The sequence below is a fragment of the Lactuca virosa genome, chromosome 5 (assembly GCF_052849685.1).
Source record: "Lactuca virosa cultivar CGN04683 chromosome 5, Lactuca_virosa_CGN04683_v6, whole genome shotgun sequence".
Lineage (NCBI taxonomy): Eukaryota > Viridiplantae > Streptophyta > Magnoliopsida > Asterales > Asteraceae > Lactuca > Lactuca virosa.
In genome coordinates, this window is record NC_136430.1 from 281611698 (window position 1) to 281624398 (window position 12701).

At 35.0% G+C, this 12701-nt stretch overlaps 1 protein-coding gene across 1 annotated transcript; it reads right to left on the minus strand.

The window, feature by feature from the left end:
- Positions 1-739: 739 nt before the first annotated feature.
- LOC145116441 (putative protein phosphatase 2C 27) lies at positions 740-3377 on the minus strand. The gene is made up of 4 exons (XM_079052787.1): positions 3071-3377; positions 2449-2640; positions 2140-2351; positions 740-1436 (listed from the first exon to the last, which is right to left on the minus strand). The coding sequence occupies exons 1-4, from the start codon at positions 3170-3172 to the stop codon at positions 875-877; spliced, it is 1068 nt and encodes a 355-aa protein (XP_078908913.1). The 5' UTR covers positions 3173-3377; the 3' UTR covers positions 740-874.
- Between the last annotated feature and the right edge of the window lie 9324 nt (positions 3378-12701).

Below are 12701 nucleotides of genomic sequence, written 5' to 3' on the forward strand. Positions count from 1 at the left end.
CGACTTTGAAATAAAGCAAGGATGGTATATGGTGAACATCATTGTAATGAAACAAGATGTGGCAGTTACGGTGGATCATATGGGAGTGTGAAGAATGAACCTCACACGCAGAGTGCACCCTAGGGAGGGTGAATGATGAAGAGGAAATGCAGTTACAAAGAATTTAGCATGTGTAAACCACCAATGTAGAACTTTGGATTCGGTAGTGATGCACAATTGGATCATTGAGATTAAGATGTCCTTATATGCTTTCCAATGTATATATAATCAAAAGGTGAACCATGTGTAGTTTCTACACATTGTAATACATTGTATAGAGATTGAATAAGTATTTGTGTATTCTTTATGATCGAAAGATGATTCTTAACTTATTGAACGGGTGTAAATTCATTTATTGTAATGTGAATCATGTCGGATATAAATGTATCATGTGAACCAATAATGTTTTAAAGTATTGATTTACAAATTATAGTATTATTCAAAAATATTATTAGGGCGTCTTGAAAAATCTACCAATATTGCAGTGAAAAGTGTTTTGTAATAAGATAATGTTGTTATAATGCAACCTTTTTCCAAATACAATGTTGTAATAATAAGAATAAACTAACGTATGATACTATTATAATTGAACAAACAGATGAAAGTACGTTTTAAAAACCAATTATTAGCCAGATATAGTATTGAATTTACTTGGACCTAATAGAATGTATAATACGACTTCTATTGCACAAAACACATGTGATTAAGACATTATTCATCTCAAATTAACAAAATCATTATCCATTTACAAATTGTTTCTCTTCTCTACATCAATATATTCACAAAACCTACCCAACACACAAAACAAAAGAGAAAAAAAAGACCATTTTACCCCTCAAGAGTCGAGATGGAATTTAAGATTAAGCAACCCTTCCGCCGAAATACTCCTCCTAACCCTACCTCTCTCCACCACCACTTGCGGCGGCACTTCCGCCTGAAAACACACAACCACCACCGTCAAATTATCCACCGCCCCTCTCTTCAACGCCTCCTCCACCATCTCCTTACAACACCGCTTCACATCATTATGTTCTTGCAATCTTCTCCTAACAAAATCCACGGCATTTTGATTCCTAAAAACATCCCAAATCCCATCACTTCCAATAATCAAAAACTCATCTTCTTGAGTCAAAGTGACCATTTTAACCTCCGGTTCAGCACTTAATGGGCCACAATTGTCACCAATTCCTTTCAGACCTTTTATGTGAAAATTACCTATAGCTCGAGTCACACCTAATTGACCATTTAAGTACCCATCTTCTATGAAGCCACCTAAGGATTCGATACGTGTCCTTTCTTTGTGACAACATGGACGGTGGTCTCTTGACATCTCCAAAGCTAATCCGTGGCGGGAAAGAACCGCCCTACAATCTCCGGCGTTGGCCACAAGTAGAGATCTGACAAGAAATAGCAACGTACTTTCATTAGCATTATACTTATCTTTTTTTCTTAGATAAGTATAGATTACAAAAACATGTGGAGGATGATAGAAATTATTGTCTCATTTTAAGAAACATGTTTAACTTTTGTAAACATGAAATGGTGATCTTTTGTGAATATGTTTGACTTTAGAAATTATGTTTTTAATAAAAAATAAAATTAAAGTTTGATGCTATAATTATAATGTGGTAAAAAAATTATAGATCTGATATGGACAGTTATAATATAAAAATTATAAACTTTTTGCCACATTTCAGCAATTTATCACACATGTATGTCCTATGTGGACGATGATATTGTGTAGAAACATGTTAATTTTTGTCATGTCATTATAATTCAAATCAACATGTTACCTATTGTTATAATGAGTATGTTTTGTAATGTACAATGGTCTAATAAGAAATAATTTGAATGTATAATGTTGTAATAAGAAAAAGTGAAAATATAATGCTCTAATAAGAATAAAAAATGGAAACCACATTGCTATTTCTTGAATTTTACCCTTTGCAAAAACATAGTACTTTGAAAAATCCACCTAACTACAGCAACTTCATTCAAATACAAAAGAAAAAAAAAGAAAATCACTGCTATAATTATGTAGATTTTCTAATTAATGGTCTAAGAAAACAAAAAAGAAAATAAATAAAAGTACTGACTAACCTCCCAAAGATCATTGCAGTAAGAGCAGTTGTGCCAGAAGATAGAGAGCGTTCAATAGAACATGACTTTGCAAATTCAGCATCTGTTTCCATAAATGATCTCATGATAACTTTCTCAAGCTCTAATGGAAAATTAGCATCTTCAATTATGATTCTTGGTAATTGATCTCGAACAAAATGTGATGCCCCTTTTCCTCCATGCCCATCAAACACCTTTTCCCTCAAAAAGAACAAAAACGATTGTTACTCTTGAAGATCTTCAATTTCTTTGAAAGGAAACTAAATTTATAGGTAAAAAGTAAGAACTTACGCCATAGAATGAGACAATTTCTTTGTGGGAGCCTTTATCGCCGAAGTTTTGAGCTAGATTTGGAATGCATATGTGTGTATCCTCCATGTATGAACGATTTCCAATATCAGACCAGTCTCCAGATCGAAGAACAGGGATGAAATTACTCTGTTTTTCATGTGTAACGACTGCATTTTCACCGATGCTATCCATCTGACGAAAACGAACAAAATCATGTAAAACCCTAGAATTAATCAGAATTCGAATCAAATTAACTTCAGATAAAACATAATTGAACACATGGAAATTCAAAGTTTCTCCAAAAAAAAAAAAGGATCAAACTTGTAGAAATTAGTAAGATCTAATAAAGAAACATTGGGAAGGAACTTCATGACAGATCGAGAAAAAGTTGGCCCTACAAGGACAACTACAAGTTGGCCCAAAATTGAAAAGTCAGCACTTTCATTAATTAGATTTAAAAAGCTGACGATAATCTCGAAATAAACAAAACCCAGTTTGAATTATCAAAACAACGAAGAACCCACGAAGGAATTTGGTTCAAAAGGTTGAAAATCGAAGAAAAGCATATGATCAAACGGGTTGTAGGCAAACAATATGTTGAAGAAAGGAATAAAGTAGTTACCGGAAAAGAATTTGAAAGAGTAATCTGATCGGAAGCAAGCTGTGCGCTGCTATCTTCTGCTGAATGGCTTAGATTATCCTTGTCTGTGTCGTGCACACACATATTAATGGATGAATTTGAGATCGATTTGTAAGTAGAAGTAAATTGCTTTTGTCTCTCAAAGAAACAACGAAAAACACAGAGATGAAACTGGATCAAGAAATGTCTTCTGCTGTAGAATTTCTTTGTGGGTGTGTGGACACTGGGAGAGAGAAAGGGGAGAAGAGGCGAGAGGACGATGGTGGTAGTTCTGCTTTCTGGTAGATTATGTATTTCCAACGTTTTATTTGACAACTATAGTCTATATATAAACATTAATTAAATGTTAATGATTGAATATTTAATATATGAAAGATTTTTTTTATTGCGACAGTTGTGACTATTATTTTTGATTTAACATATGTCAAAATTAATGACATTTCATTAACCTATATACGTATTTTCTAAAATATTAATATGTCATTTTAAGTTTCCGAAATAGTTTTTCATTCACCTTATTAAATGACAAATAAAAAACCAATTTAGAAAGTAAGATGATATTTCATAGAATATATATGTTACCTTTTACACTGGGAAAGAATTGTCTCTAGTTGACCGAAAATAAAATATACAAATAAAACCACCAAAAATATAATGGATTTTATGTCTATTATCATATATATTAATAAATCAAAAGTAAAAAAAATCACAAAAAAAAGAGTTAAATTTTAAACTAATTAAAATTTAAAATTCAGAAAAGAAAATTAAATGTCAATGTTTAAATATTAATTAAATAAATATATAGTAAAAGTATTGTGAACACTTAATAAATTTTGAATTGACAAAAGTTAATATTGAAAAAGAAAAAGTATGATGCTTGGTAAATAGAGAATCATGGTAATTCTAAATAAGTAAACAAGTGATCAGAGTGTGTATAGTGGAATTTTTGTAACAAAATAAATAGTTTTTATTGACCTAAATAAAACACAATGTTAAACGGTAATAAATAAAAAATTCGAACATAGTAATTTTATGTGGATTGCTCTATTTATTAATAAATCCAAAGTAAAGAATTATAAAAAGATATTAAATTTATGCTACATATCTTTAGAGAACACAATATAAAAACTAAAATTCATTTTGTTTCCTTGAAGATTAGCGCGAACACTCTTGTGTGAATTTGAAACTTCTAGTATTATCACCGATCGTCCATCGAGTATAACAATTGATTTTGGTTAATGATGGTATCCAACATTTTACGGATTAATTTCATAGGATTCTAAACAATTATTACATGTGGACAAACCAACTAAAATTATTCATTTCATGTGTTAGGTGCATGACTTTTACCACCTTGGACATCCATTAGGCTTTTTCAATAGTTATATTATTAATTTTAAAGTCTTTTCCTATGCTAACAAATATCGTAATTGCTTTCTTATTAAAATCACAATAGGTAACCTTTTTTAGATGATAAAGAAGTAGTGGGTTCAGAATTGTTTTTCGATGAGGACATTGCAATGGACCGGCTAAATATACCGGGTCAGGAGCCGATATATTTGGCATATGGTCTTTGTACGGCTGAATATACCTACGCCATCTGACATATCAAGTAATGGTCTTTGTGTATAAATTGTCTATTACAATCGACCATTCAATTTCAGCTTCAACGTCATTGGTTTTTGTGTCTGATAAGTTTAAAGCAATTTCATCTTTTGGCTCTTCAATTTCTATATAATCATCATTACCACGTTCATTACGATGTATATCATATTTTCATCATGGTTAGATGTAATATTATCAACATCACCTAAATTCTATTAATTTGTTGGATCAATATAATAAATTTGTGGTTCTAACGACGATTGATGTGGAAATACCAGCGTTTGATATGGAAACACGGTGTAAAATCTAGTTTTAAATTTATGTACTGACCTACCAATTTTATGGATTATTACACAGCTAGACAAATATACCTAATCGTGCGACAATATAGTTTTTGTGTGACAATATAGTTTTTGTAAGACCGAGTCGTCGAACTCTAGGGGAATTAATATCATTCAGTTCACAAACTCTAATTATCAGTTAACTAAAAACATCAAAGTAAAAGAGGAAATTTGTTTAACTAAGAAACTAAAAACAAAAAACAAAAAAATCTGATTTGGAAACATATAAATAAATGTAATTTTATTTGACTCGAACCTCAGTTATGGTTGATTACAAAGTGCAATTAAATATTAGATATTGTTCACCGATTCCTAGTGTGGTTATGTCACACCCCCAAACCAGACGGCGGAAATGTCCGGGGGTGGAGGACTTCATTTGTAGTATCACAACACATGCAATATAGTAATCAAAGTACAAACAACCATTGTATTTAAAAAGTATAAATATTTACATGTGTTTTTTTACATTGTATACTGAAACTAAATAGTTGTACAAAAGAAGAAGACAAGACATAAATAGCTCCATCTTCTCAAAAGCTCGGCGTGTACCTGTCTACTGGTTCCCTGATAATACAAGTAATTTGAAAAGAGAGTATCAACATAAAGTTGAGTGAGTGCATAAGTATTTATGTTTTGAAAGAATGTTTTCTGTTTCTTGAATATGTAAATTGTTTCCAGAAAATCCTATATTTTCTGTTGTATGTGAAAAGTAATCTTAGTTGTATAAAACTGTTCTATTTATAAACCATGTTCTGTATTTGTAATCCTTTTGTAAACAAGTATATGAGAGTATATCTGAATTCATCAACTGTTATTGTAAACTGTAATGTAATACTGTAAACTGTATCTTGTAAACTAGTACCACGAAAATGTACTTAAGTTTTAGTAATTATACACTAACGTATTGTTAATATCTTTTAAATGAGTTATTATAACCATACTAACTAGATGGCCTGACCCAACACTTTGAGTGCGCTGAAAACATGTTGATAACAATTTGTCACTCACAACGTGTATGCCTGACTATAGCTAGCAGTCCGAGTGTGGGGTTGTCAATCCCAATATAGATCTATACACACATTGTTTCGATCCCCGACTGGAGATTCTGGTTATAATGTCAGGACTTTACTATATTGTTTAAATGAATTAAACAACCTGTACTACTTGACTCATAAAAGCATATAAACGTTACATGTATATTAGTTATGAAAACCCAATCATTCTGAAGTAAATGATTGATAGTATGCTCGTGAATTAGTACTCTTAACATGTATCTGAAAGAATGTATAAGCTTGAATACTTTTGAATTAAACCTTTATTTTTGTAAAACAATGTACTCTAGTATACTTAAATCATGAATTAATGTTCTGTGAATCATAAAGTATACCTATTATAATTTATATGTACTTTCTGATTTGATAACGAGTATTTATGAATGTACCCTTTGCTCAACATGTTACAAAGGGTAATTGATACTAAATGAACAAACTTTTATACTTGTATACATATACAAATATATATAAGTAAAATTTAAATGACACTCGGACAAACAACTGATACTTGTAATCCCACATCCAAACAAGGAAAAGGAACTAAAGTGGGTTATTACTCCTAAATATTTTAAATCTTATTTATATAAATATATGTATACTAGTATGATTATTGGGGAAAATATAAGTTTATAAAACATTTAAAAGAAGTTTGATATTTTGAAATTCATTTTGGTGACTTGATGTCATTTTGAAACAATCATTGAAAACCATTTGATTTAATGATAACCGAAATCCATTTTGATAAGATATTTGAAATCACTTGTTTATAACACAAAAACTTTGTGTTAGACTTGTATTCCCCCCCCCCCCCTTAAAACAGTAAAAACTATGAAAATGTAGGGGTATGAACTCACCTGTAGTAAGTTATTCAAATGTACGACTGGTGTAGGATGCTAAGTGTCAAGTAAAATCTTGAACACAAACGAATCCTAATAGCATATAATCACACATATATGAATATAATTAGTGTTTATACAAAAATATGCTAAGAAACCATCTTAGGGACTAAGAATCACTTGAACTAAGTGTTAGAATCACATGTGATTCATCTAAGGGGAGTGTATGGTCACAATGAGGAGTGTGCGGCCATGGGTGTACGGCCAGGGAGTGTGTGGCCGCACACTCATGGTAACAAGTGCACAAAAGTGTTTTCTAATGTTAGGGAAGCTTGTAGGAAAATTGCTCATCAAGTGTTGAAGCTTGAAATGCACTTTGAAGGCCCCTTTAGGGGTGTTTTGAGGGGTGTACGGCCACACATGAGTGTACAACCGTACACTCCTTATGTTCTTGAGTTCTGGATGTTTTTAGTGTGTTAATCTAGTGTTCCTATCAAGTACTAAGCATATGGAAGGAGTACTTACGATTTGGAGGCTCAAGAAGGTTCACAATCACTAAGAACAAGTGTATGTTCTTGGTGAAAGATGAAGATCTAACCAAAATAGAAGATTTCATGGATGAAAACATAGATCTTCAGTTGATAAAGCCATGTATCAACACTTAAATGGAAGGAATACTTACATCTTTAAAGGTTAGGGTGAAGAACTGGATGAACTTTGAGACAGAATCGAGTTTTCTTGAGGTGTAAGTGTGAGAAATGATAGAAAATGAAGGAAAAACCTTCATATACGTTTGGGTTTGCTGCCACACTTGGGTGTACGGCCGTACACCCATGTGTACGGTTGTACACACGTGTACGGCCGTACACTCCTCAAGTTGGAGTGTTTGGCCCGAATACTATATGATGACTTAAGTTATCTCATTCCTAAACTTAAAACTTGAATGTAGAAGACTTAGAACATTCAAATAGACCCTGAACAATGCCAAAAGATAGCAGAAATGAGTCTGACTGTGATTGAATTTGAAAGACTATACAAGGTAAAAATTTCGGGTTGTCACATTATCCCCCCCCCCCCCCCCGTTAGAGAGAATTTCGTCCCGAAATTAGAGTTTAAGCAATTAAGCAAATACAAATAACTAAGCAAAAAGATGATGATATTTCAATTTCATTTGATCCTCGTGTTCCCAAGTGAATTCAGGTCCACGTTTGGCATTCCAGCGAACCTTCACTATAGGAATACGACTTTGCTTCGTTTGTTTGACCTCCCGATCCTTGATTTCTACTGGTTCTTCCACGAAATTGAGGCTCTCGTTGATCTTGATTTCATCGAGTGGGATAACAAGAGTCTCGTCAGATAGACACTTTTTCAAGTTTGAGATATGGAAAACAGGATGTATGTTACTTAGTTCTTGCGGTAGTCGGAGTTTGTAAGCTACTGAACCGATTCTAGCAAGTATCTCGAATGGTCCTATGTACCTTGGATTCAACTTGTCACGCTTTCCAAAGCGTATCATGCCTTTCCAGGGTGAGACCTTCAACATGACGCGGTCACCAACCTGAAATTCCAAAGGTTTTCTTCTTTTGTCAGTGTAGCTTTTCTGTCTATCTCTGGAAGATTTAAGTCGCTCCCGGATTTGTATGATTTTCTCTGTGGTTTCGCGAATGATTTCCGGACCAGTGAGAGTACTGTCAGGAACTTGGCTTCTAGCTAGCTGCGTGTCACCCACTTCAGCCCAACACAGAGGTGATCTGCACTTGCGGCCATAGAGAGCTTCGAAAGGAGCAGCCTTTATGCTAGTGTGATAACTATTGTTGTAAGAGAATTCGACAAGGGGTAAATGAGTATCCCATGCCTTACCCAAGTCTATCACGCAAGATCGAAACATATCTTCTAAAGTTTGAATCGTCCTCTCATTTTGTCCGTCAGTTTGTGGATGGTAGGCTGTACTCATGTCCAACCTAGTTCCCAAAGATTTTTGTAAAGACTGCCAGAAATAAGAAGTGAATCTACTATCTCGGTCAGAAATAATAGATATTGGAACACCATGCAGTCTAACGATTTCTCCGAGGTAAATTCTTGTTAGTTTCTCCATCTTGTTTGTTTCTTTGATTGGTAAGAAGTGTGCGGATTTGGTTAATCTATCGACGATTACCCAAATAGTATCATAACCACCCGATGTCTTGGGTAACTTGGTTTTGAAATCCATTGTAATCCGCTCCCACTTCCATTCAGGGATTTTAGGTTGTTGCAATAAACCTGAAAGTTTTTGGTAGTCTACCTTGACTTTGGCACAAGTAAGGTACTTGCCTACAAAGGTAGCAATTTCAGCCTTCATGTTTGGCCACCAGTATAGTTTCTTGAGGTCCAGGTACATCTTGTCTGAACCCGGATGAATGGAGTATCGGTTCTTGTGTGCTTCATTCAAGACTACGTCTCTGTAACCACTGAACTTTGGTGTCCAGATCCGGTTCATGAAACAAAAAACTCCATCATCCCTGACTTTGAAATTTTTATCCATTCCTCTCAAGGCTTCACCTGTCACGTTTTCAGGTTTTAAGGCCTCAAGTTGAGCCTCTCTGATCTGTGTGGACAGATGTGAATGGATTGTCATGGTCAACGACTTTACTCGGCGTCTTGAGTATTCTTTTCTGCTAAGGGCGTCAGCTACTACGTTAGCTTTACCAGGGTGATAAAGTATCTCACAATCGTAGCCGTTCAGTAGTTCTACCCATCGTCGTTGTCTCATGTTCAGCTCTTTCTGATTGAAAATATGTTGGAGACTTTTATGGTCCGTGAATACTGTGCATTTCGTGCCATATAAGTAATGTCTCTAGATCTTCAGAGCAAATACTATTGCTCCAAGTTCAAGGTCATGTGTTGTATAATTGACTTCATGTATCTTTAGCTGTCTTGAGGCATAAGATATCACCTTTCCTCTTTGCATAAGAACACATCCAAGCCATTGATTAGAAGCATCGCAGTACACTACAAAATCATTTGTCCCTTCAGGAAGAGATAGGATTGGTGCACTACACAAGGCTCGCTTCAGCGTTTGGAACGCTATTTCTTGCTTCTCTCTCAAGCTAAATGTTACACCCTTTTGCGTCAGGGTGGTAAGAGGCTTAGCTATCCGAGAGAAATTTTGGATGAACCTGCGATAATAGCCAGCAAGACTTAAGAATTGACGGATTTCTGTAGGTGTTTTGGGTGCTGACCAGTTTTCAATTGCCTTAATTTTGGAAGGGTCGACGTGTATTCCTTCAGAACTGACCGCGTGACCTAGGATTCAACTTTCCTGATCCAAAATTCACACTTTCAAAACTTCGTATAGAGTTTCTCTGTTCTAAGAGTTTGCAATATTAGACGAAGATGTTGGCCATGTTCCGCTTCACTTCTTGAGTAGATAAGGATGTCGTCAATGAAGACTATGACGAATTTGTCCAGGAATGGACGACACACTCTGTTCATTAGATCCATGAACACATCAGGTGCATTCGTCAATCCAAATGGCATCACAACGAACTCATAATGACCATAAAGAGTTCTGAATGCGGTTTTGGGAATGTCATCCTCCAAAATCCGTAATTGGTGATACCCGGATCTTAAGTCTATTTTGGAGAAGTAGCTCGCACCTTGAAGTTGGTCGAACAGATCGTCAATGCGAGGCAAAGGGTATCGATTTTTAATGGTAAGTTTATTCAGCTTGCGGTAGTCTATGCACATACAGAATGTGATGGGTTTTTGAGCATTCTAACACTCCTATGGTGTACATGCAACCCTAGAAACCTTGGATCTATGTTTGACTAAGATACATGCAAATAATTATTTTTCCAAGGTTCTTATCCTATCTAGCATGGCATGGGGAACTTGAATCAAATAAAGCTAGTAGAATTACTTACCTTGTAGTTGTAGTTGATTGCTTGGAGTTTTAGAGCCTAGCACCAATAGTGTGGATGCCTCAAATGGAAATCACAAATCACCACAAACTTGGAATTTTGAGAGAATAGTAATCACCTTTCTTGAAATCGGCCCTCTTACTTTACTCACCACAACTAGTGTGATTTCAAGAACCAAAACCTCCTTTATATAGTGTGGTGGATTAGGGTTACATCCATGTAAACCCTAATACCCATGTCTTTTCATTTCCATGAGATCCATGGGTTAAAGCTCCATGGAGTATCCATGGACTTTCCATGCAAGCCTAGCCCATTCCAAATAAGCATTAGCCCACACTATATACATACAAGAGCCCATATTTAATTAGTCATACTTTTGATCTCTAAATTAATCCTAGATTAATTATAGATCAATACTAATTAAATAATATGATTTTATATTAATATATTAGAACTTATAATATATTAATAAATTATAACTTATACTATTCTCAAAAGATTATCCATAAATTGTTCGGGTGAAGTGCAACCCAAATGGACCATGCCGGGTCGGGTCAAGTACATACCAAATATAGTTATGGACTTAGACACTATATCCAACAGTCTCCCACTTGGATAAGTCTAATAACTATAGCTGCAAGTATGACTTCAGGAACCGATCAGCAATCGTAGCTCTTTAAACTCTGTTGAACTATGAAGCGCCATTTTAGATAAGTGATCATACAATCCTCTGTTCTAGATATCAGCCGGACAAATACATGGAACAAGGTCTTGCTTATTGTCCAGCATTTGTTTCCCGATTTCCGATTTGTTTGACATAGAACTTAGCTGAACACATCAATTTAGTTCTGACCGGGCCCGGTACATAGGTCAAAACAAAATCATCGAGGGGCCCAGATATCGCTTCTAATCCAAGAAGGAACAGATAAACTTCGACTCATATGTTTGCTCTACTACTTGTTGAATTACACACAGAGGTACGTTTTATAACATCGAGTTACCAATGCGTTTTTGTATAATCAATGCATAACCAACTCATAGGTAACAAATCATATGTCTAGGTTTGAAGACTTATATGATATTACCGTCTCACGATCACTCGAGATAAATTCCATGAAGTGATGCCAGTGAGCGTGGGTTGAATCAAATACTCAGAACTTATGAGCACTCATGAGTGTTGTAGCCCCGCTTTGTCTAACATCTTAGACCTCTACAAGCCAACCCATGACAGTCTTGATTCATATCTACTTCCAACATATGAGCGACTGTGGAGAGTTTGAATAATATGATATAAACCATAACATAATTATTCTGGAAGCCAAAACACGCAAAAAGAAATAATAGTAAACGATTGACAAGAGATAGCAACACTTTACTCATAAATAACAGCTTTTATTTATCATCAAATGTTAATTACATTTTACAAATTTCAAGACTATCTAACTACTAAAACTAATATCATCCTTCAGCCCATGCTCCGAGCATGCTGGAGATGCTTAACCTGAGTCAGTCCCTTCATGAGGGGATCTGCTGGATTCTCATCCGATGATACCCTCTTTGCCACGAGGATTCCTTCTTCTATTCGATGTCTGATGAAGTGATATTTTCTGTCAATGTGTCTGGATCTCCCATGATCTCTTGGTTCCTTGGCTAAGGCAACCGTACTATTGCTGTCATAGAAAATCTCCATTGGCTCCTTTATAGCTGGTACAACTCCAAGGTCTCCGATGAAGTTCTTTAGCCATATAGCCTCCTTTGCTGCCTCGCTTGCTGCTATATACTCTGATTCACAAGTGGAATCAGCCACTGTCTCCTGCTTGGAACTTTTCCAAGTAATTGTCCCTCCTTTTAGAGTAAAGACCCAGCCCGATTGAGAGCGG